We start from the raw sequence: 26,659 nt of genomic DNA, 5'->3' as shown, positions 1-26,659 counted from the left end.
TTTTTCTCTTTCTATTAAAATCAGCAGCTCCATCTCTAGCAGAGCTGTACAAATAGAGTTATTCCAAGCAGACTATTTTGCAGACATCCTGTCTGTTCTCCAGACTGAGAATTGTCACTGCTGTGCTGCCACAGAGCTGATGGGATTTGGAGTTGCCATAGTGTTAAATGTTTCTCCTGTGATCAGCAACTGCTGATTTAAATGAAAGTCTTGAGCCATTTTCTCTCCTCTGTATTTCACAGTCATTTCAAAGTCATCATAGACAAAAAGGTATAATGATACCAGGTAAAAAATGTATTTAAATGAGCTCGCTGTGATCTGATTTCAAGGTCAGAGCACACAAACAGCCTCTGCTTTCAGCTGCTGTAAAGGACAGGACACGCTGAGGACCTCCAGCCATCCGAGTTATATTTAATAAACATGTACACACATTCCCTTCACAGTGCTTTCATGTTGAAATGCCTGAGCTGAATTTTGTGTCCTTACAATGTGCACAGAATCCCAGCTCTCGTGGGTGCCATGATTTACTTCAGTGGCTGTGACAAACGATGTGAGGCACAGCCAGGTGAAGGCAGGCCAGGATCAATGGGGCTCCAAGGCACTTGGCACTTGTAAAAGATTTTGAATATTTACTTCTCAAATTTATCAGTATTAATAATTCTAATTTAATGCATTTCCCTTGTCACTTGCAATGAGTCAGTTGCTAATTAAATGTTGTTGAAAAAGATGAATTGCACGTTTACATGCTCAAAAGGAGTGTTGCTAATATGTCTAAATCTAGATGTGAAATGTAGGACAGCATGATCTAATCCCCTTAAATACTGTTGTTGTCCAAAATAAGTCTATATAACTGTCAAAAAAGGAGAAATACTGGAAAAATGAATGATTGACATCTAACCCTCTAGCATGTATTGGTATAAATTGTATATTCAGATTACATGGAATTAGTTTGCAGAATTAATAATTTCCCTTCGGTGGGGAGGCAATGACACAAGAAACAGCACATCTCCATTGACAGATCAGAAATTCATTAGTTCTTTTCCTCCCCTTTGCATTGTAGCTATTCCTGTTTAAAAGCTGTAGAAATGCCCAATTTCGAGCTCTGCCCAGCAGTAGTGACTCCCATCTCTTTTTGACTGACAGTGATGAGATTTCTGTCATGCTTTGCCTCTCCTACAGGGCCAGTGATGGGATTTTTTTCCCTGGAAATCTTATTACTGAATGCACTGTCCTGGTCTCAGATGGAACTTTCAATCAGAAAGGCAATCAGAAGGTTTTCCATTTGTGAGTTTTCCTACAAAAGAGCTCTGCTAAACTCTCCAGTGTAGCCTCTCACTCACAGAGTGCCTTGCCCTGAACGCCGAGGTGGCCCCAGCCACGGCCATGATCCATGTTCACAGCACCTTCCCTGGCTCCCAGCACTGGGTGTACACAGAAACTGGCTCAGTTCCCAACCCCTTCCCTGTTTAAGCTGGTGTTGGATCTGCCATGGCAGCTCAGAACAGCCTGGCACCCAGAGCAAGTGATGAGTAAGAGTGTGTTTGGTTTTTCTTGTAGTGAGTTAGAGAAATATGTTTGATTTCATTGAAATCTCCAGGAAATCTCCTTTCCTACCCTTACAGGACTTCACTGTTTAGTTCAGTGTTTTGCCAAAAGTTTCAGATTCAATAATTCAAAAGCATTTTTGTTTTACTGCAGTGTAACTTAAATGTATTGGGTACATAATGAATTTAAATAAATCTTTATAATATATATCAAAGTATTAATGTATTAATTGCCCACGGACTACAATCATTAAACCAAGCTGTGCTGCAGCTAAAGCAAAGTCAGTGTTACCATCTGAAATACAGACAAAATTGGGGGATGTTAAGAATTCTTTGTTTGCAAAATAAGTGTCATTGAGGAGCTTTAAGTCAGTGGGTTGTTTGAACCAGGAATGCTTAAACAAAAATCATGTGAGGTTGTTTTTCACCATGGTGCAGTGAATCAGACACTCATAACTCCTGTGCTCCCATCACTGTCAAAATTCTGCAATATCTGTCAAATATTTCAAATATTCTCCTTTTTTTTTCTTTTCTTTTTTTATTTTGTCTGTATTCAACTGATGAATAAATGATTTTGAAGAAACTACATTCCTCAAAAAACTATGAAGTTATTCCGGCAGATTCATTTCTGCAGTGCCTGGGTAAACCTGAAAGAAAAGCAATAACAAGAAAAGTATTTATAAAAATATATTTCACAAAGTAGGAAACAATACAGGAGTTTCTCTGAATACAATACATGGAGTAAATAAACAAACAATAATATAGCTTCAAAACAAAGTAGAAAATTAAAATGATTTGCATGTAATACGTAGTTTTCTTATACAATTGCTACTTCTAAATGGCAAGTTTGCATTACAAATTGAGTATGCTTGCAGCTTCTAGTGTTCTTTCTCTGTGTGCAAGAGCCCTGGTGCATCACTATGAATATTATAGAAAAAAATGCTAATAACAGAAGCAGTAAAATTATGTACACACTGGTTCCTGCTCTAATACAGTGGAGAACTATAAGCATGTTTTTTTTACTGTACTGTGTTATGTGTGGATTTCTAAAAGTCTATAGTTTAAATATTCACATGAACCAGTTTACTTCCAGCTGTTTGTGCTTGTATTAAAAACACCAGGTACTAGATTTATGAAGAAGATATAAAACTGTCAAAAGTTTTCTCTGGCAGTGTTTAATTCCTGCCAGCATTCTCTTAAAATTCAGCTACTGCAAATGGACAGGGAACTGCTTTAACCTGCAACAATTTGTCATTTTTCTTTTCAAAATGTACATGTATGAAACATTCATTATATATAGAAAAAAAAAAATCTAACTGATATAATTTAGTTTTCTTCATAATCTTACTCTATAGATTATCAGTCTTAATAAATAAAAGCAGTAATGGACATCAATAAAATATTTATTTCAAAGATTAAACAAATAAATTCGATCTTTAGCAATAAAATCAGCAATTCTTTCATTTATGTAAGTCCATCCCATTTCACAGTTTTTTCTTTCAGAAGACGAAGCACAGGGTTGATCCTTCTTCTAGAAAAAAAGATCCTTTTGTGAAGCAAGGTTTTGCAGCCCTGCCTCTGAATCTCTACACATTAGTAGTATTTATTACCCATCACTGGAATGGATTAAGAACATGTGAATATTTTAAGGCTTGACACAATATTTAAAGATGATATTCAGTCTGTGGTGGCGTGGCCAACAATTACTGTATGTACAATGGATGGTCACTGCACAGTAGGAGCCAGTAGGAATTGGCAATGCTATTTCTGCTCAGCATTGCTAAGAAGACCAAGATATTGCTTTGAACATTTCTGTGGCGGGATCTTTGTTGGCAATGCAGAAACAAACCTTTAGCTTTACACATACTGGGCAGGAGCTACTGTTCAACAGCAAATCCCTGCAAGTCCATTTCCTAAGAGAGCACCAATTTCTTTTTTGTTCTTTTCAATTCACTGAAGATAATCAAAGATCCAAATCTCCATCTTCAGAGTGGTCAAGTGAATATCAAATATCCAAAGACTTCTAGACACTCCACATACTTTACTTCACACTCCACAAGACTTAATCTCCTAACATATACTTTTTTTTTTTTTGGTTCAACATTACAATGTAGTTGATTTTATAGATGACTGGCGCTAAACTTGCCTCTAAAACAAAAAGCCACATTAGTTTTAACTAACAGCAGTGGCCCTAGAATATTACATGATCATTAAGTCAACAGGGAAAAAGTTTGTAATCCACTGTCAAGTTTCTTTGTCACTTTCTCCGACTGAGTAAAGTTCTCCGAGTCTTTTAAAGCGAGGACCCCATTCACTGAGGTAGTCAAAATTCTGGTCTGAGTCTGATGTGGAGGATTCCAAGGAGCTAAGGGAACCAGCTGCTGACCCCTTTCCTTCATAGCCATAAATCTGGATAGAGTCATATGGCGGAGCCGTGGGATCATTATCAGCTTCGTGAAGCCTTACATTAATGAATTCATCAACATCAACACCATTAGGAACAGGTGCAAGACCCTGCCTGGGCATAAACTGAAGATCAGGCTTAATATCCTTACGAGGCAAAAATCCATTAATTCCGTCCGGATTTTGCAAAGTTGCAATGTCAAAGGCTTCTGTGTCTTCCTCTCCACCTCCCTCGTCATCGTAGCGAATGATATTTTCCCTCACATCTTCATCATCTTTGATGATCAGAGGCTCATTCTTGTGTCTTCTTAGTGTCACAAACAGCACCACAATGACTGCAAAGAGAGCACCACAAGCTGATTAGGCAAAACATTTCCAACCCAAACACCACATGGTGAGTGCAGCTGGGGAAGGTGAGAGTTTGCTTTTTGTGGGATTGGGAGTAATAAGGGTGAAAAGACTTCAACCCCCTTCACGTGAAGGAAATTGGATCAGAAGCTCTGATTAACCATCTAGTCTTTGATTATCAGCTCATCTTTACACCTGAGGCTCAATTTTATAGAAGCATTAAGGTTTCCCATACTTCTAATTTCGAGCCTTGACTTTTCCCTTTGGAAGTGAAGTCGAGCTATCATTATTCACATAGTCTATAATAATCTACATAAGGGATGGTGTTTTCAAATATTAGAGAGTGTTTTTCTGAAAACATAGCCCTAATGGGAGAAAGAAATCAGTTTTTTCTACCTCTTGCAAGAGACTCCTATTATATAACTAAAAAGAGAGTGAGAAAATAAGTGAGATAGAAAGAGCTCAGCTCAATTTCAGAATCGTGGACAGATGCATAAAAAACTCTAGATGGGTTATGCTTGGTTTTGCAGTTTAATGCTTAAACCTCAGCGTTTACTGATTTACTGATGTAAATCTCAGTCACAAAGTAAAGCTGCAAAGTGCAGAAATAGAACTCTCACTGTTCTTTCCCTCACTTGCTTGATGTTGTATACAAATGTTGTATGTTTTATTAAAATATACCACAATGCTTATCTTGTAAAGCTTTAGTGTCACTTGTGCCATTACAATTCAGAATAAACTAATAGAAATATATAAATATAAATATATATATATAATGGAAAGAGATAAAGCAATAAGAAGGCATCCAAAGGAGGGAGCCTGGGCTGGGGAAGGGCCTGCAGGGGCCAGCTAAGGAGTGGCTGAGGGCACTGGGTTGGGTCACCTTCAGCAGAGGGGCTGAGGGCAGAGTTCCCCGGGGCTGTAGGGACAGCTCTGAGCTCTGCTCTGGGCCAGGGACAGCGCCCAGGCATGGCTGGAGCTGGGCAGGGCAGGCTCAGGCTGAGAGCAGGGAAAGGTTCTGCTTCCCCAGAGGTGCTGGCACTGCCCAGACTCCCAGGGAATGGGCACAGCCAGGGATGCACAGCGGGGATTGCTGGGGGGTCTGGGCAGGGACAGGAGCTGGGTCAGTGGTCCCTGTGGGTCCCTTACAGCTCAGGACATTCTCTAATTCCATGATTCACAGAAGTCTTAGAATATACCACAGATCCATTTTCCATCAGGTGTAGCCCACAGTGTGTTCACTTTGCTGCTCAAATCCCCCATGTGATTTTCATCTTCCCATTCCACACCTCTTTATTCTGTAACTCGTGTGTGTGACTACTTCAGAACAGGGAGGGATTCAGTCCTACTGTCTGTGGCATTCACATTCTCTGAAAAAAATCCCCTTGTCCAGGATTTTTCTCCTGGGAAGCTGAGAAGCCTCAGAGAAAAAGAAAACATATCTTATCTCATTTGCTTCTCCTCTGTTTTGCTCATGTGGAATGTGTTTGGAGATTGTTCACCCACAGGTGATTGTTCCATTGCATTCTGCTGGGAGTTGTTTTCACTCTTTGCCCAATCAGGGCCAGGCTGTGTCAGGACTCTGGAGAGAGTCACCAGTTTTCATTATTATCTTTTTAGCATTCAGTAAGTATCCTTTCTGTATTCTTAAGCATAGTATAGTATTCTTTAATATAACATAGTTTAATAAAGTAATAAATTAGCCTTCTGAGAACATGGAGTCAGATTCATCATTCCTGCCTTCATCAGGGCATTCCCTGCAAATACAATAACTGCCTGCACTGTCAGTGCTGCTGCACATAGGACTGGACTGTCACTTCTCCTCTCTGAACCCCACACCTCCTCAGAACCGGCAGACACCGGGGGATTTGTGACAGGGTCCATACCCAGGTCAGGCCATGCCATGGGCTGGGCTGTACTGCAGGCTGTGCCATGAGCCAAGTCGTGATGTGGGCCAGGCTGTACCACAGACAGTGCCATGGGCCAGGCCATGCTGTTGGATGGGCCATACCACAGGCTGTGCCATGGGTGAGGCTGTGCCAGGGGCTGGGTTGGACTGCAGGCCATGCCACGAGCCAGGCTGTACTGCAGGCCATGCCACGAGCCAGGCCATGCCATGGGCCGGGCTGTTCAGTGGGCCGTACTACAGCTGTACTGCAGGCTGTGCCAAAGGCCAGGCCGTGCTGTGGCTGGGCTGTATGGCAGGCTGTGCCATGGGCCAGGCCATGCTGTGGGCCAGGCCATACCACAGGCCATGCCACGAGCCAGGCCATGCCATGGGCCGGGCTGTTCAGTGGGCCATACGACAGCTGTACCACTGGCTGTGCCAAAGGCCAGGCCGTGCTGTGGCTGGGCTGTACTGCAGGCTGTGCCATGGGCCAGGCCGTGCTGTGGCTGGGCTGTACTGCAGGCTGTGCCATGGGCCAGGCCATGCTGTGGCTGGGCTGTACTGCAGGCTGTGCCATGGGCCAGGCCGTGCTGTGGCTGGGCTGTACTGCAGGCTGTGCCAAAGGCCAGGCCGTGCTGTGGCTGGGCTGTACTGCAGGCTGTGCCATGGGCCAGGCCGTGCTGTGGCTGGGCTGTACTGCAGGCTGTGCCATGGGCCAGGCCGTGCTGTGGCTGGGCTGTACTGCAGGCTGTGCCATGGGCCAGGCCATGCTGTGGGCCAGGCCATACCACAGGCCATGCCACAAGCCAGGCCATACCTCTGGCCAGGCCGTGCCGTGGGCCATACTGCAGGCTGTGCCACAGGCTGTGCCAAAGGCCAGGCCATGCCGTGGGCTGAGTAGTACTGCAGGCTGTGCCGGGGCTGGGTTGTACCTCAGGCCGTGCCACAGGCCAGGCCGAACCGCAGGCCAGGCCGTACTGCAGGCCCGGCCGTACTGCGAGCACCCACCGAGCAGCAGGATGATGCAGGCCAGGATGGCGATGAGGGCGCCCATGCTGAGCCCGATGGGCAGCACGTAGGCCTCGGCGTTGCAGGACTGCACGGTGCCGTCGCTGCTGCAGCCGCACACGCGGATGGTCAGCGTGCCCGTGCTGCTCATGGGCGGCGTGCCGCTGTCGCTGATGACGATGGGCAGCAGGTACACCTCCTGCTTCTGCCGGCTGAAGCCGCTGTGCTTGGCCAGGATGCTCAGGGTGTTATCTGCAAAGCAAAATCTCAAGATGCATCAAGGGAAATTTAGGCTGGAAATTAGGAAAAAGTTTTTCACGGAAAGGGTGATAAAGTTCTGGAATGGCTGCCTGTGGAGGTGGTAGTGTCACCATCCTTGGATGTGATAAAGAAAGCCTGGATGTGGCACTGGGTGCCAGGGTTTAGTTGAGGTGTTAGGGCTGGGTTGGACTCGATGATCTTTAAGGTCTCTTCCAGCTTAGTCATTCTGTGAAATCTGTGAAAATGGCAACATCTCAAAACACAGCTCAGCGCCTTCAGGAACCTCAGCGCGAACGTTCGTCCTTGTGCCAGCAGCACGTGGCACAGAAACGCCTCCCCTTTCTGTCCAGCTGCCTCAAGAAGTGCAACATATGTATTTTCTTGTGTGATAAGAAGATCACGATCCCTTATTTCTCCTCTGCATACAGCACTACAGATATCTTCCCATCATGATTCACCTTTTTTTTTTCAAGTCACACAGTCATAAAAATCCAGCCAGTAAAACAAGAGAGAAACAAGATGTTAAAGAAACCCACACTTAAAGCATACCCACCAATTAACACAAATCTTCCTTGCCTTACAACCACAAACTACACATTTTCCACTGCTATAAAAGATTTTTCCTTTTTATATAAAGACAAAAGGAAAGCTAAATTCATTACAAGTTGTGGGTCTAATTTTAAGAAATCTAAACATTTATTTGGCTTCAATGAAGACATGAGAGCAAACCAGACTGTATCTTCCATGGAGGCAGACAGGAAATGACTCTAGGACATCTTACCTCTGCACGCATATGCAGAAAGTAATTTTGGAAATATAAAGGAGCATCTGACTGCATGACATCCTAAATAGCCATAGAGTTACACATTGAAATTTCTCAGAGTCACTCAGTTCTCAGTTCACCAAATGAATATAAGTTGATTTTTCTAAGAGTAAAAACATACAGATTTTAGTTGCATAGTTATAAAAATTACAGATTCTAGACAGTTATAAACACACACATATCAGATATCAGTAGTCTTGTATGTGTCATAGTGCTCAGGTATAAACCATGATTCATGGCATGTCAAATATGCAGAAAATCCTGATTTCTTTATATACTTAAATATTCTCTATCTTTTAACTGCTCTATTCCGTGGAGTAAAATAATAATTCAATATCAGGAATTATGCTAAAAGAGTGCATGTTGACTTGCACTAGTTTGCTGTTTGTGTTTTGTTTATAAAATGTGATTCAGAGGAACAGAGAAGAGTAATGTTTGTGTGTGTGTGTGTGTGTGTGTGTGTTGTTGTTGTGGAATCCAATGGCAATTTAAAAATAAAGCTGCACATCTTGTTTGGAAGAAGGAGTTGAGGTTCATTTTCCTGATGCATCATGAACAAAAGAAAGCCTCCTGATATTTTATGCTCTGAAATGGACACGTGCAATGCAAAATGTCATTCCATGGAAGGAAAGAAAACACTGGGAGTGCTCATATGACAATAGGCTTCTCCTGAAGATCAGGTCCCTTCCCACACAAACATTCTGTGATTCTATAATTTTCTATCCCTTCCACAGCAGAATCACCTACCAATCACATTTACTTGGTCTAGAGAGGTTCTTCCTATAAGTTATATTGCAGATGATGTAAGCATTTCAGCATTTTTCATACATTTAGATTATGCAACACGTGAAGGTCAATCTAAAAACCAACTCCTTCATAAAGCAGAATAAATATGGTCACTTTGCAGAACAAAAAGTATTCCTAACAATTTATTTTTTTTCCATAGGAATCCTGAGGTTTTATCTATTCCAGTTGGAAACAGTCACATCAAAACTGATGGCACCCTGGAGCTAAATAAATAGTCTAGTTCTTCCTTGTGCCCTTTTTAAAATGAAAGGAAGCATATGTGTTTACTGAAGACAAATTTCAGGTATAAGCTCTTAAGAATTCTGACAACTCAAATAGGTTCCAAGTCCCTGATGACACCCAGTGCCACATGTGCCAGTGTGCTGCAGTGGAAAAGTCACGTGTGTTTGAAGACAAAAATTTACACACATCTGGAAGTGAACAAACCCTGCACTGCTCCTTGGTTGGGTGTGCCAGGTGTTAACACATGTGTGCAAGTTAAACCACTTCCAGTGCCATCCTTGTTCTCTGCGGGGCAAAAAGGGAAAAGTTATGTTGGGAAAATAATCATGTAGCACAGTTTCCCTGAATATGGGTGTGTAGAGCTTTACCAAAGTAAGAGTGACTATGTGATGTGCAAAAGTTCCTTTTTTGATGTGATAGCTTTCTTTTCTCCCTCGGCACCCCTCCCCGTTTTCAAATACTGGAAAACAAATTCATCTGTCTGCTGTCATTCTCCTTCAAAATTAAAAATACCCCAGCATAAGCTGCATCTTTAATCCTTTTGCTTTAACCTTTCAAAAGAGAAAATAACTATGTGGTGCTCAATTTCCAGCTCTTTCTTTGAGACAAATCCCACTCAAAGGTGTCACATCTGTAGTCATTTATTTGGAACTCCAGAGACTTTTACAGTTCTATAGCACAGTGCTCTAAAATCTGTACTGATACAGCCTGTTCCTTCCTGTGAACCTTCTGCAGTCCTTCTCTGCCCAAGCTGCAGCACAGGATTGATTGCTCAGCCCAACAGCCCTGCACTTTGCAGATATGCAAAAGAGGGAAGGCACCTGCTTTAGGAAGGAACTAAAAAAGAGAAGCTGCACTTGTTGGGAACAGCTTCAGATCCCTTCCATCCTCCTGAGACACTCACTGCCATCCTGTCTGCTGCAGAAAATTCTAGTAAGCCAAAACCAGAGCACAACCAAGCAAAAAAAGGAAGTGTGTGCTCCAAAGAGAAGGGGGCAGAAAAAGTGAGAGGGAGGAGATATGGAGACAATAAAGCGCTATTCAGTGAAGCTTTGCTGAGGGTAAGCTTTGCTGGTTTCTTGATCCCTGGTTGGAATTGAAAACCATGGTTATCAATTGATAACCATGGTTATCAATTCAAGTTCAGAAGCATTGAAAGAAAGTGAAAGAGATGCAAGATATTTGGGATATTAACTGTTAGTTAAGTGCAAAATAAGTTGCAATGGCTGGACTGTCAGAACTATTCAGGAGAGATGTCAAACAAGGAGAAGAGAATAACTTTCTTTTCTTGTTTGGTTTGGCTCGTTTGGCTTTTTGTTGTTGGTTGGGAGTTTTTTGTTTGTTTGTTTGCTTGTTTTTTGTTAGAAACCATGTTTGACTAAAAGTGAACATGTTATGCCTGGAAAGAAAAGAAACTGACAAGCAGAACAAAGAAAAAGCAAAATTAAATGACAAAATTGTTTTGCCAATGGGTGGCAAGTCCTCCATTTGACTTAGGCATTTTGTTTAGCAATAAATTCTTTTCCCTTCATTGCTATGTCTTAAAATAAATATACCTCGGTGTTGCTGGAGATGTGGAAGAACAGTGGCTCCCTGGTTTGACATTTCAGTTGTTTCCTAGAACTTGAAGATAAATCCTGGCAGCTGATCAGCAATAAACTCAATTAATCTGATTTGCTTTCTCCTTTCTGGGCATTCCAGAAGGAGCCTCCTCCAGGAACAACCCCCAGCACTGCTGCATGAATGAACCTGGCAGCAGGTGCTCAGCAGGAGAGGGGACAATCACCTTCCCTCATCTTCCCAATTAACCCACTGATCCTTCATTACAGCACTGCTCAGGTTGTTTATTTATTCATGTCACTTTTAGCAAAACAAGGAAAAGCACGTGCAGAAGAGCTCCAAAGATCCCTGCTCACAGAGCTCACAGAGCTCTGAGCTGTCTGCCACAGGCACAGAGCCACTGAGTGTTCCTCCAGCCAGGGAGGCACATCCAGGAGGGGCTCTGACATTCTCCATCACAATGAGTCTCCAGGAATTCTGTGCTCTTCTGTGGGGAAGGGGCTGGAGAAGATCATGGAAATGCCTGAACCCTATGAAATACCCTCTCCCTGGTGATGTACCTGCCACCCAGGATTGACCAGGAGCTGCATCCTGTCCTACAGCCTTCAGGAATGGTGTAAAATCTTAATAACTCTCACAGCATCAGTGTCAGGTCAGAGGAGCACACCTCTGGGCATACACAACTACAGCTCAGAGCAGGAGCTCCCTTCTGTCTTTTTTACACATTAAAAAAACCGGTGGCTCAGCTCCCTGGCTGACTCAGTCTCTGAAATTTACAAGCAGATTCTTGAAATAACCATGAAAGAGACTGTTTTGGGAATATCTCCCTCACAGCTGGAACCAAGGATGACAATGCAGAAGGTCTTTAAAAGAGGTCCAGTGTGGTTTCCAGACAAAGGTAGTTTGCATAACCACAGCTATTACCCCAGAGCCAAGTGCTTTCTGCACATTCCCCAGCTGTTCTCAAATCTCACAGATCTCTTTGGAGGCTCATGGATGAACAATATTGAGAAAATGTAAATGCAATCATTTTAATAGAAAGCTACTTCTGGATTTTCTGGACATGAGTGACTTTAACGGCATCAACAGCAATCAGGATGTGAAATTAGCAGGCAGGAGTCAACCCCTTCATCTTCTACTTTGTGCAAGACTGTATCTTGCAATTTTAAGCCAGACAATAAAATAACAGAACTAAAGTAAAAATCAGAAGCAGTGAGTTTGCATCCAAGTGTCATTTTCTCTGCACACTTCATTGCAATTCTTTAATTTCTTTGCCTTCTCTAATATGCTGAGATCAGTGGAGTTCCCTGCTGTGCCACCTTACACCTACAGAATTCTGCCTTTCTTTTTTTATCCCTTTTACAATGTCCTCAGAAAGATCAAATAATTAATGGTATTAAGGACTTTGTGGTAGAAGTTGTTATCTATGCTGGATATATTACTTATGTGAAGAAGGAATTTTAATTGGAAACTCTACAGCTGGAAACAGCAGAATGTCAGAAATATACATTTCTTCCTGTTTATTAGAGCTATCATTCTGTGTACATTTTTAAATTTCAGATTCTCTGTAAAACAGAGTTCTTTGACACAAGTAGAAGAGCAGCAGGAATATCTTTACTGTGACACTCCCTGCTTTTTCTGATAAGGAAAAGACAGGGACAGCTCATTCATCTCCAATCTCTTTTCAAAAGTAGCATCTATTCTTAAATAAAAACCCCAAACTTGAAATAACTGAGCAATTGAATTATTATCATGAAGGTTTCAGTGGAAACTAGCAAAATACAGGCAGAAAACCAGAGCACAAAACATTTGAAGGAATGTGAGCTCTAGAACACTCAGCAAGCAGCTGCAAAGGCACTAGAAAAGAACATTCAAGAGAATGCTGATGTCATTTCAGCTTTGTATGCCCATTAATAACCATAATTAATATGCATGTGCCTCTTGTAATAGTTAATATTCACTAGTGGAAACCTTACAATGTCAAACACAGATTTTTAAAAGATCATTTCTAACATTGGTATTTTTTTTTTTCTTCAGAATTCAAACCTAATGACAGAGAAAGGGTGGATGATAGGAAGATCCCAATCCCCTTTTTAGAGCTTGAGAATAAAACTGTCAAGAGACACACAGATGTCTCAAACAGGCGCTGTATAAGTCACCTTAATCATTCTTCTTTTTGAATATTTTCTCAGTCACACTTTCTTCCTATGAAAAGATTTACAAATAACACCCTTTTAGATTGGCAGGATTGCACTGCAGGAAAAACCCAGTGACTGCAGCCCAGACAAGTCACTGCCCACAGTCCCACGGGTGCTAACTCTCTTGTTCTGAAATTTCCTTTTTTTGCCTTTTGCAATTGCAAAATCCCTAGGAAAGAATAGTCCTGATCTCCTTTCTGATCCACCACAAGAACAGAACAACTCCAAGCACACCCTCATCCATGCTCACCTTTTAAAAAGCCACTGCTCACAAGTGGGCCCTGAGCTGAAAAACTGATTTATTTGTTTCAGGCTCCACTTTAGTACAAATTGAAACATCAGTTTTCTGCTTCCAAAAGAATGAAATTAATATGCTTTATGAGAAACCCATGTAAGGCAGATATTTTTTATTTTTCTGCCTTAGGCTGAAACACATTTTAAAGGAATATTTGATTAAAAGGGTACAATTATAAGTTTGTATGTTTTAAATTTGGCAATAGTTAGTAGCTGAAAAAAACCTCCTATTTTTACATTAGAACTGCTATAACAATTTTGTTTCATGATTAAATTAGTGTTTTCAACATGGCTGTATTTATAAAAAATACATTTTTATGATGACACATATATATATTTTTATATATATATATGCATTTATATTAATATATCTATATATACAACTGTGTCGTGTATTTTTACAGCTGTACCAGGCCTAGCTTGATGATTATCTCAAACAAAATCCTCTTGAGCAGCAGTTTACAAGAAAAAGCACCTTACCAAATCATCTGAAAATAAAGACAGGCCATTTTTTGCAGTACAGTTTTGCTGATTTATGATGGCCAAACCATATGGGCACTGAAGCCTCCACAGGTATTCCAAACTGACCTGCTTTTCATAAATATCAAAAATTTGTGATGTCTTCAAAAAAGCAGACTGATGATTGTTATCAAATTTGATAGCAGATATCAGGATCAAAAGAAAAACTTTTTGCCATAAAAATTCAGCTGATTGATCAAATTCTCTTTCCTGCCCCATAGCAAGTTGCATTCCATACTGGCATATTTAATGGCCATTCACAAAGCATTCCTATGACAAATTAACAAACACTTGAATGATTTGGGGGTTTTTATAGACCTGAAGTTTCTGCAATCCCTTGAAAAACCAATAAGAACACAGGGAAAGAAAAAGTATTTAGTGTGAGAAAATGTTTTGGTAGAAGAATAATTGGAAAATGTCATATATTTTATAGCTTTGATTATTTTCTCCTCTTTACCAGTTGGCTTAAATAATAACAGTTTATGCCAGAATTGAGCAGCTGAATCAACTAATGGATAAAAAAACCTAAACACATTTCCATGTAGTCCTTTGCAGAAATAAAAAGTACCGCTGGGAATTTTGATTCATGAGCAAAGTAATATTTAATCGTGTATACATCATTCTCATATGTTAAAATTTCTTGGAAAGGGGAATAATTATGTTAGTGCTACTGTGTAATACAGAACTTGTAGTAAATAAATTCTTGACAGAAGGAAAAAAAAGAAAGCCAGACAAATTAACAGCAAAGTGATGATGAATAAGCATTTCCTCCTACCTTTTTCCTTTGAAAATGTGAACTTTAGATAATAGTCTGTATAATTTCTAGTTCTATTCCTTTGGAAAAGTCTGAACTTTAGATAATTGTCTCTTAAGTATTCTAAAACTTTCCTTTGACCTTTAGGCCAGCAGAGCTATAATCAAACATAACTATATGGTCCCTTGCAGTCTAGCAGCAACTCCTGTATTTTGTACCTTGGTTTTTTAACTCATTGAAGAAAGGAGAGAAAATCCCTGCTGAGGAAATAATGATGTAGAACACATCGAGTCTGAAATAATACCAGTTTTATTGTTGGTGGAGTAGAGAAATAATTAGGACATGGTACCTCTCTCTCTTTTCAATTTACAGACACATAGAGCAAGTCAAAGCAGGAAATTTTGGGTTCTGGGTCTGTTTAAGCTCCACCTTGTCTGAACTGCACCCAGCACATCTGACTGAACCTCACTCACTCTGTTTTGTCTGTTCATCTCTTCCAAACCCCTTGAGAGGAATGGCAGATTTGTCTTTCCAAACAAGCTGTGGGTCTGCTAGTGGATAAAATAGCACTGGGAGATAAAAGAAGCAATGGGAAGGATTCCACTGATTGATGAATGGAAAAAGATATTTGCTTTTACAAATAAACTTTAGGTTTGCTGATAAATGAAATTGGACATTAAGAGATGAAAGAAGCAATGGGGAAGAAAACCCCCTAAATTCCATAAGAATTAAGAATTAAAAGGGAGGGTTATACCTTAGGGGTAAATCTTTGGTATCGGGTGTATTGGGAAGTCTGAACCTCTCAAGCACCTCAGCCCAGGGGGAAAGAGAAGGGAAATGTGGCTGGGAAATTGGGATAAAGAGGGAGGCTGCGTCCTCCAAAAATTTGAGATACCCCAGGGGAATGCCCCATGGCCTCTCCCTTTATGCAAATAAAGTCAGAAAGGACTCCTCTGTCTCCTTTTTGGACATAAACCTCTGGTGTTTGTGGATTACTTTTCCTAACACCCTGCTGCCACTTGGGCTTGGCACTGCCATAATGGGAAGCAAGCCCAGGCTAGTGAGGGTGTGAGATGAGCTACACCAGAGCTGGTTTTGCCCTCCTGTTTCTCTCCTGTATGCCAGCAGCCAGTCCCAAGGCTGTTTACCAGTAATGCCACTGCTCTGACATGCTTTGCTCCATTCAGATCCCATCACTGCGTGGCACGTGCATTGAATGGTACAACTGTAAAGTGTAAGAATTAATGCAGGTTGCCAAGCTCTGGTTTAGAAAAAGAGATGAAATGGCTGTCAAATGTGCTCAGCATTAAAAATACATTATTAACACAGCAATTTGCATAGACTGATGGATCATTTTTGAAATCTACATATTCTAGTTAATTTTATTCTGTTGTTATTTTAACCAAAAAGTTTCAGAAAGTGATATGGTGTTTTACAGCAGTTGGATAAAATAATGCAGCCTATATTTTGCATTTGAACCAAGAACTTTCCAGTACTATATTACCAGATTCCAACAAAAATGCTGCAAGGATAAATAAAAAGGCCAGGATATCCCAAGGCTGTGCCATCTGCTTTTCTTTGGAGGGATAATGGATTCTCAATCTTTCTATGAACACCTGCTTAACAAATACAGTATGGGAGGAGAAGTTGGTGGCAGACAGGGATCTGAGCCCCTCAGGCCACAGTGACAGGTACAGCTTTAAACATTAGATTGACTGCTCTTCTCTTCTGTGTAGAGCTAAGCCTCCGCCAGGTTCAGTGAAACTCAGAGTGATTTTGGTAGGTGATGGAAAAGTTCCAAGAATTCCCAGCCATGTTCTTCACCTTCCTCACTTCAACACATCCTCCAGTTCTTAAATCAGTGACTTCCAGGTCTGGAAAAGTTCACAGACCTGGGGACTATAAAAACAATCATGGATGTTTGAAGTGAATCTTTCTTTCCACAATCTCTCTCAATACCACAATAAAAAACATAAAACTTAAGTAGCAACCTTTTGGGTCTTAGATGTGATGTTTTCTTGCCATTTAAGTAATTTAACATCCACTTCTCCTTGCCATGATTATCACCTTTTCCATTCCAGTTCTGTGCTGAATGTACACAGGGGCTTGGTAGGGATTTAAAGCAATTTACCAGTAAATCATACACCAGCCCTTAAAAACTAAATCTGTAATCAGACCTATCAACCATATTGAAGTTTTGTTGCAACAGTAAAAGCCAAATTCCAGCCCTACCAGTGTATTTCTGTTATGCCACTTACTTTTTACATAATGTCCACTTTGAAATACAGCAGCAGAAAGCAACCAGCAGACTATAAAAACAGCAACCAGCATTTATTGGAATGCTGCCTTTTTGTACTGGTGTAATAAAGGTCTTGTCAGCACTTCCATTACAAAATGCCAATTTTCAGAGGTTTATAACTGACATAACAACTTCCTATGAAAAGAAATTTAGAATGTGGACTCTCTGCCAAAGAGCATTGAAAGTTAAATACAGCTTACGTTGGTCAGGGCATTCTAAGTCAGAAAATAAATTAAAAACAATTCTGACTTAACATTTTCTTGAGCTGGTGCCACTGAAGAAAAAAATATGGCTTTGGTAGTAAAAAGTGCCAGATCCTGCAGTTCTTATACAGCAGAACTCCCTTGAAGTTCCCTGAGAACAATTTCTGTGAGAGCCCTGAAAGGAGTGCCATTATACATTTTTGTAAATGTCATCAAGAGTTATATTAGCTTTTTGTAATTTGAAAGACTGAAATGTTATGGTGTAACATTGCCCCTGGGCACACAGGCAGCATGATAATGACTTTGGGAAGACATTCTGATATGCAGATTACATATAACAATAACAATTTGTTATCATCAGACCATTAATGGCAGTAATTCAGGCTTCTGTCTCACACCCAAAGGATTCACACATGCCTTATTACATGCACACCTCTAACAGAGGATGTGATTCCCATGGGGAAAACTCATGGCCTTTTGAAATGCAGGGAAGAGCAAAAGGTATCCAGAGAAGGAATTGCAGTGAGTGAAAGAAAATCAATTACCCATCCATAGAGTGGAATAGTTTGAAAAAAATTTCAAATGAAACAACCCAGATACTCTTTGGAATGTTTCTGGACAACATGCAACCATTACATAGAAATAACCTGGAATAGCCACAAGTTCCATACTGGGATGCACAGATGGATCATGGAGAATCACAGCAGGAGCACACACACATCTGAATTTAGATTCCAAGACCTGGACACACTGCAAACCCCTGCCTTTGCTCTGTACATGGTGGGACACAACACAGCACTTGGAAAGAAGCAGGCAGGGAAAGATGTCAGCACTTGAATTCTGCCTCACCACAGAGATGTTACAAAGCCAGTGCTAATATGGGTGAATGTTATGAATATATATGTTATATATTATGAATATATGAAACTACAGCCCCAGTTCAGAAGTTGTTTAGAGTTCTCATGGAATCAAAGGATGAGTGAGGTTGGAAGGGACTTCCAGAGATCACCTGGTCCAACCTGGCTCACCACAGCTCCCCAAACCCCAGGACACTGTCCAAGTAGCTTCCGAATATCTCTAAGGATGGGAGTCCTAAAAATAGTAAAACATTTTTATTCACAATTGAAATATAACAGTGACAAAAGAAAAAACATCTTATTCAGTGTTTCTCTTCATCCCATGAAGAGAAGTTATGAGGTATAAATAAAGACTCTGTAAGCCAAGAGAACACCTTGCAAATGTTCCTTGTTGTCTTCTAATTTGTTGTGAAGAGTCTGATAAAGTACAAGTGAAGTATTTAGGTAGAAGCTGCAGTAAAAATACAAAGCATGATCACATAAAAATATTGGAAGAGATGGGGATTCTACTGGCAGAGGAAAATGCATCTCATTATACCAAAAAAACCTCTGTGATCATCAAGAAAAAACATATAAAGTTTAAAAAACATATTAAAAAACATAATTATAAAGGTGATCAGAAATAAAACCAGTAGATACTTTGAGAAAGTTATGTTTCCTTACCAGGAAAAAATAATTATGAAAAATAATTTTATCTTAGAAAAAGCTATGGTTTGTATATGAATTTTTGAAGCAAGTGGTTCTGCTAGACAGACTGTATTAGAACTCTATAAAGTTTTCAGCAACTACATCTTTTGATCTTGCCTGTTAGCACAAAAAAGGCACAAAACAAGAAAAAGTTGTTTTGTTATATCTGTTTTTCTTATTTAAAAATAGGAAATATTAGTACAAAGAAGCCATAACAATGTGGATCAGATAAAGATGATACAGAAGGAGATGTCAGGGTAGAACTGAGTCTAAACTACCTCCCATTGTATTCAGCATTGCAGCTCTTATCAAAGCTGCCAGCTGCCATCAGACTGGGCTCCACAATCTCCTCCCCTGACAATTCCTCACGTTTCCTGTCTGGGACTTCCAGAAGAATCCAAAATACCCCTCCCTTAGAGCACTCCTGAAAGTCTCAGCCTTTACCAGCCCCACTGCTCACAGCTCTGCAGTGTTTGCACAGCAGAGCAGCAGCACAGTGATTAAATGTTTTATCCAAATTCATAGAGGAAAGCCATAGCCAAGCTAAACAGAAATATTCCAAACGCCAGAACAATTCCTCAATCAAAAATCCATCACTCCTGTAGAGTGCTCTGAGATCACAAGGTCTTAATCTTTGTGGGGGGAGCAGAGCATAGTTTACAGGAGGGTCACAGGTAATGGATGAAAAGGTTATAGAAAGTGACAGGACCCAGCTAAGCAAGGTTAGGGAGCAACAAGTTGGAAAAGCCTACATGAATAGTTTTATTTTGTATTGTTTCCAACAAGCTCTATTTTAGTTCTGTTTTAGGTTAGACTGAATGAGTTTCATAACACAGCACAAACAAAGCCAGAAGGTTTTACCTGTGTTTGCGAAAGCGATGTGAAATTGTTATGTCATTGAAGAGAAGAAAAAATTCAGTGTTCATGTTCAAACACTCCAGTATTCTTAGAGCTGAAAGCTTTCATGAGCATTCAGAGATTACTGTTGGTGCTCCTCTTAAGGTGCCCCAAACTCTACTCAAAACTCCACCACGAGGACCTCATTCCTGATTTAGCTCTTAAGAATCAGATTTTAAAAAACCCCAATCCTACCTCTGTGTTCCTGTAGAACACAGTCCTTAGCCTACAGCCAGAGTGGAGTTTGCTAGTCTGAGCCCAGGGTTAGTCAGGCCAGGCTGGGGGCTCAGCCTTTGCTCTCTGAACACGGGCAGAGAGCTCCCACTGCTTCCCTGATTCCCGCAGTCGGCCCCGCATCCATCAGTTACCTTTGGAGGACCCCACGAGCTCTTCCTCTTCAGTGCCATCAAGCAGACATCTGGTCCTTTTCTTCAAGTTCTATTTATCTCTTCCTAACAAGCTGCCTTATTATCTCACTTCAAACAGGGGCCCATCTTCACTCCCTCTCTAATCAGTGCTGATTACCAAGTGTGCACATCCTATCATTTTAGGATATGCAAACTCTCTCCCCAGACTAGACAGGTCAACCGATGCATTTCATTTCTTTGCTGTGTTTGGCTCAGTGTGTAAGATCTCTCTGTTCAGTCAAATCATGTATTCTACCTCTTCCCTGCCCTCTGAATGCATTGCCTTCTAGGCAGATTTATTATATAAATATTACATGCTAATAATTACATAAATATGTTGCTAATTACTGGCTGCTTGCCAAATAAAGTATGTCCCAATTAAACAGAATTAAATAAAGACCAACAAAGTGACATATTTTACAACAAGATCACCCATAAAAATTACAAAATCAGGAGTTGATGGGAAAATAACCTAAGTGGTACAAAACCAACTCCCCAAAAAAGTTCTCTCTCTTATTCTCTAAAGGCTGATGTTGGAAGCAATAATAAAAAAATCATTCAAAAATCTCCTGTTTCCTTCAGTGTGTCATACAGTCACCTCCTCAAAATGAGTAAGGAGGAGATAAAAAGGTATGTAAAATATAAAATATAAACTTATTTGAGCACCCCAGAGAGGTTCAGGAAAATGCAGAGACACAGAATTCACCTAATAATCAATGTCGTGGTCACCCTGCAGGAACAATGGCCATGATTCCAACAGTAACCCCTTCCTTGTGCAAAACACTTGTTGGGTTGGTTCAAAACAAGATACAAATTAGAACATGCTCTGAGCCTTTTAAACTCACATTATAAAGTCAGTTGTGTAATAATTAATCAGATAAGCCTTAAGGCTAAGTGTGAAAAATCAACACCTTCTATTTTTAATGGAGCACCCACGTGCAAATGTCTGATATAATGGCAAAAGGAGATTTTTCTTAATCAAAGGAAAAATTAACAGTTAATAGGTGACGATTCCTGATTAGATTTTTTTCACTTTTAGCCTCTTTATTCTTCCTTTAGTAGAACAGTGTTGGTGGTCTTTTAATCTTTACTGCAACTGAAAGTTTAAAATGAGACTCCTATCTAGTTTCTCATTAATTGACAAAAGTGCAATTAGAGCAACTACTAAATTAATTCCTCCTCAAGAGTCTGCATTTAGGATACGATAAAACAAAGAGATATTCCATAATGAGAGCAACCAATAAATTTACAGAGAGGGAGGGAGAGAAGGGAAAAAGAAAAAAGGAAGAAGGGAGGGAGGGAGGGAGGCAGGAAGGAATTAATTCAAATTCATTCTTGGGCCATATTTAACAACCAGGTACTTAGGGATAAAATCCAAATAGTCAAACCAAAACAAAAGCTAACCATGAGGGGAACACAGAAGAACTTCTTGGATGCAGTATGACTCTGCTGGGCAATATACTGAGGTGGTGATGGGGCAGAGGTTCTACCACAGAACCTTTGGCCTCAGGACATCATTCCTCCTACTCAGAATTAAACCCATTTCCAGGAAATCAAACACAGTCAGTGCAAAATGTCCATGAACATTTCCACCACAGGAATTTTTTTTTTGCAGAAAACTTAGAGGAATCAGATGTACCCATCATGCCAGAAGTGGTGCTTAGAAATCTCTTAACTCTTTCAGAAGGTAGCTGATTAAAAATCTGGAAATTTATCTCCAAATATAATATATTAACTTAGCTATAAATACTACTATGAACTACTTCTAAAGTCCTAGAATATCATAATCATGGGTGCTGTGAGTTTTTGAGGAGTTATGTTAGAGCACTTAGGGAACCTTTGATTCAAGGCTGGTGGAGCAATGTTTCACACAGTCCCAGGGTGGGAGAGGCTGAGGGGGCTGCTCTGGTGGCACCTCCCTGCTCCAGCAGGGCCATCCCAGAGCCCAGGGCACAGCAGTGTGTCCCTGTGGCTCTGCAGTGTCCCCAGGGAGAGCCTGCAGAGCCTCTGTGCACCATCTGCTCAGGGCTGGCACTGCCCAGGGCAGCAGTTCTGCCTCCTGGGCAGGGGCAGCTCCTGGGCTCAGGCCCTGCCCATTAATGGATTCCAAGGAGCTGGTACTGCAGATCCTACTGCTGTTAGTGCAGAACTTGTGCACTCAGTAAGAACACCACCACCCCTCTGCCTGCTAAGCAGCTCAGTCTTGAGACCTTGATTTAATGTCTATTTTCCCATTAAGTGTCTGAAATTAAGTCACACTGAAGATTCAATTTGTTCTTCTCTGCTATTTCTTTCATCCATGTTCCATGTTATTACTGAACCAGACATTTTCAAGTTAACTTACTGACCAAATTCTTTTGCTCTCTTGTTTTGTTTTCACAACCTTTTATCCCTTACTCACTCTTCGTTAGATTTATTATGAAATTAATGCAATAAACTGGAAAAGAGAGCTAAGGACGTTACACTACTGAGCTTGATGAAAGTCCTACAGCAGGAAAATTCACAGCTGTCCAATCCATTCCCTCATCATGAGTAAGCACTGTCGTGCATATGGTGCACAACACTGACCTCAGATCTTTTTCACTCAGATTGCATCTGGTTCTCAATTAGTTTGATTTATCAAATGAAACATAATTGACGTCTTGGCAACATTCTGTTGCTAGCAGCACAAATAATAAATTAAGAACGAGTGAAGTAAAATTCTCTTTAGTCATGTATGCATAATGGCAGGCTGCATGTATTTGGGATTAGCTGGGTCTCACCACCCCCATTGGAAGCTGTTTGGGGCTGGGTCATGTTTGCACTAATGCTCTGCAATAACTCTGTAATTGTGGTTGATTCAAATGACCAAAAAAAGGCAGTCTCTGAAAGGATGGGATGCTGTGGGAATCAGTCTGATTTTCCAATGAGCATATACAACTCCTCTATAGCTGTCTGAAAGTTTGCATTTGGGAGGCTTGGAAAGAAGCTGTCACCACAGAGCTAAAGTGAACCAGAAAGGAAAGGTTAAACAGCATTTGGAGCAGAAGCTCCTAGGAAACACTTTGCCAGTGCAAAACTGTAAAAAGTACAGACGTGCTGGGGAGCACAGCAGGGCTGAAGAGGAGCTGGAGATGCCTGCAAGAGGACAATCAGCTTACCAGATGGCCCCCTCCTTGCTGGTTCATCCATCAGCTTGGCCTGTCCAGTCCAGTGAAGACTTGATGGATCACCTCTGGCTTAGGGCGAGGAGAGAGGGAATCTGTCTGGAGTCCTGCATCCTGAATACAGGAGAGGAGTGAATAAGGATTCAGGTGGACAGAACAGACAGAAGGGTCACAGGGTGGAGGAGCTGGCAGCTGAGTTAGCCTCTGAAGAGTTGATCCTAGTTCTCTGTTTCAGCTGTGTGCACCAAGAAGGAGTCACCTCTTTAGCCTGCTGAAGTGGTGAAAAGCACATAACCATTGTAAGAAGCTTTAATCACCCAGACAGGGATGAAAAGTGTTTGCAGAGGAACTGCACTGACTCTTCACCTGGTTCTAATCAGAAAGGAGTTCTGGAAAGAGCAGTGATCTGCATGCAAGAAGAAAGCTGGGAAAGACAGCAGAAGCAGGTGTCAGTGAAGGACAAAGGATTGGAGTGGAAAAATGCTGGCTTCCCTTCTACATTAATGCAATCACTTCAGAAAACAACACCACAGCCATCCCTGCCAGGGAAGTTGTTTCAAATCTCACTCAACTGATAGTCAACATCAAGGAAAAACAGAACTTGAGGGACTAGCAGAACACAGCTGATAGTGATTATAGTAAAGAAAGAAGGGGGAAAGGAAGCAGAAAGTTATCAGCAGAAAGACACTGAGAATATTGGCACCAGCATTCTCAGCTAGGTGGGACTAACACTGCAGTACCAGGGAAAAGTGTAGCCTTGCTAGGGATAGTAGACAGGAATCAGATATAGCACTTCAACTGCAATGTAAAATCATACAGTGAAAATGGGAATTCACTCACTGCCTGGCAAGACAGAACCTCTGAGCACTACTGGAATGTATTTGGGTCCCTTGGGAATATTATCATTACCTTGGAATTCTACCAAGTCTTCTAGAATTTGAGAATAATCTAAAGATGTATAACACTGATTTCCCCCTCACATAGCTCATCACTTGTCACTGAGAAAGGGCTCCTCTCCTTCAGGTCTCAGGCACAGTCCTACTTCACAGGATGACATTACATCTTGGAATTGTCAGATATGCAAATAAGAAAATGGATTACTTTTTTCACAAAGGATGATCTAGCATGTTTTCTGATCCAAAGCAGTTTCAGGCAGGTGAATTGTCAAAGGACCAAGGGTAAAGGAACCTGAGTACAATAAATAAGGAACTGCATGAATTATTTCAGGGGCTTGCCACTTGCCACCCAATGCACAACCACTCGCTCCAGCAAAGCTGTTTGCACTGGCTGAACATCCCTTTTTGCATATTAATGGAGTGGAAGCTTGAATCAGTCCTGTCCTTTCCACGGTGTCCCTGCCTGCTGCCACAGTGAGGGAGTGTGGCAGCACAGTGTCCCCAGGTCCCCTCCCAGCCCCACTGTGATCCTGACACATTTTCCAGCAGCAGAACAAGGCACACCAGACACCTAATTCTTCAAAGGGGGCTCAGCAGTTTAGGATAACTTGCAGGCCATCAGTAGACTGTGTTACTTCAGGCCTGTAAATCACATTTTGTTTTTAGCTGAGAGAGGCAAGTGTGATTCCAAAATATAATTAAGCATTTTTAGGAAAAAAAAAAGCTAAATTAAAAAAATCTTAATTCACAGAATTACAATGTTTCATAGAACTCCATTACCTTAACTGCCACATGATTTGTTTTGGTAATATTTAGACCTTCCTACTCAGCAAAATCACATTTTTATATTTTGTTTTAATTTATTTAACTTAAAATTTCTAATAGAAGCAAAAAAGAAACTTATTGACCAAAATCTTTCAACCACGCTACAAAAGAAATATTTCAATAATTTTGTATTAGTGATTTCATTATTAACTCTATTATTCATTAAAAAAATCAATAAACTGAGGTTCTTCTGGCATGCACAGGTTATAAAAATGTTGAACTTTGCTATTTAAGAACTCCAGTTTAAATGCCATGCTGAGAATAAGATTGATAGTATGATATTTATAATACATTTTTCCCACCATGAACACTCCTGGAGAAACATGATGTGTGCCTGTGGATGGCAGATCCTGACACACAAGTGCCAGATAACAGGGTACTTTGTGTTTGTTATTTTTTAATACATTGCAATGCTTTATTTTTAACTGCTCCTTTCACACTGCTGGCACCTTGTTATGCAAGTATTCCTTGTGATTTCTGGTGACAAAAGCCACATCTTTTAAAAGAGATGTTGATCAATGCTTTTCCTTAGATTATGCCTCATATTCCTTTACATCTTCTGGGTGTTATTCCATACCACTAATATTGACAGATGGTAGAAAAATAATAACTTATAAGACGCAAGACTGAACACGTCACTTAATTTGAAGAAAACTACTAACAAGGATGTGATTTGGAATGTGTTGGAGTTTGAAACTCTAATTACTGATATAGAAAAGAAATGAGGATGATAATTAAACCCATTAGAAATACATAAGCATGTGCTTTCCCTCGAGCAGTGCCATTGTGGGACACCCTCTGGCACGTGGCAGCTGGGCCACAAAGCTTCCCAAAATTGCCTGAAACTGCAGCAATGTGTGAGGAAGTGCTGCTCACATCCAAGGCACTCTTTGGGTGCTGTGATTCTGGATGTTCACCACACATCCACCCAGAAATGATGGGTTTAATGATGTCCTTGCTCTGGCAATTTGTGCCTGGGGTCAGGGGGTTAACTTTGAAATTGGGCAAAGTGAAAGGAGGGCAATGAAACAGAGGAGTCACCTCAGAGCTCTCTGAGGGATGCATTTGGAGAGAAAAGTCAATCAAAAACACAGAAGGAGCTTCAGCTGGCAGCTGAGACAATGGCAGAGAGACTTATCCAGAAATGCCAAAAGAAAGTGTTTCATGGAAAGATTTATTTTAACACAGGAGAGTTACTCTGGTGGGAACAAAAGACTCACCCTCCAGGTATGTATTTGACAGATGCTGCTAAAAATACTTTGATGAAAAAAGCTGGGGAAAAATCCAAGTTTTATTGTATTAAAATCACAGTGACAGAGAAGTACTTTAACCAAAAAAAAGTGATATTAATTTGTCTTATTATTTGGGATATCTAAAAGTGCTTGTCTGTAATTGTTTTCCTCAGCTATTGTGAAAGTTCAGAAATATTTGGTTTCTAATGGTAAGGAGGTGATGAAATATAAAATAATCCATAGTATACAAAGGCATGCAAGGCAGTGATTGAAGTGATTATACCAGGCCATTTCCTTTTAACACCTGACACAGTGCCTGCACTTTCAAAGCAGCACAAGGAGGACACAAGCAAGATTTAACTTGAAGGAAAGAACGAAAGAAATGGACATTTAAACATGTTCACTCTTGGAGCTGTTATATATATGTATCACAGATGTAACAGACTAAGGGTGGCTGAGTATAAATATCAAGCTTGTTAGAGAGAACCAACAGAACAGTTCATCACTTAGGCAGATATCTAATTCTTCAATTAAAAAAACCCAAAACATTCTACTATGCACTCACTAGAGTCAGGACCAAA

The 26,659-nt window shown here is 40.8% G+C and overlaps 1 protein-coding gene across 6 annotated transcripts in view; it reads right to left on the bottom strand.

The window, feature by feature from the left end:
* Positions 1-2,218: 2,218 nt before the first annotated feature.
* CDH8 (cadherin 8) overlaps positions 2,219-26,659 on the bottom strand; it is a 160,073-nt gene continuing 135,632 nt past the window's right edge. For 4 of the 6 annotated variants that reach the window (XM_059856979.1, XM_059856980.1, XM_059856981.1 and 1 more), the window contains 2 exons: positions 7,192-7,443; positions 2,219-4,282 (listed from right to left, as the gene is read on the bottom strand). In XM_059856979.1, the coding sequence (XP_059712962.1) occupies positions 3,789-4,282; positions 7,192-7,443 (746 nt within the window). In that variant the 3' untranslated portion in view covers positions 2,219-3,788. Of the gene's footprint in view, positions 4,283-7,191; positions 7,444-23,119; positions 23,240-26,659 lie in introns of those variants that run through there. The other 2 variants (XM_059856984.1, XR_009487930.1) reach the window with 2 other exon arrangements.

The sequence above is a fragment of the Haemorhous mexicanus genome, chromosome 12 (assembly GCF_027477595.1).
Source record: "Haemorhous mexicanus isolate bHaeMex1 chromosome 12, bHaeMex1.pri, whole genome shotgun sequence".
Classification (NCBI taxonomy): Eukaryota; Metazoa; Chordata; class Aves; order Passeriformes; family Fringillidae; genus Haemorhous; species Haemorhous mexicanus.
The sequence above is the reverse complement of the archived record's forward strand: the minus strand, read 5'-3'. Positions and strand labels throughout refer to the sequence as shown.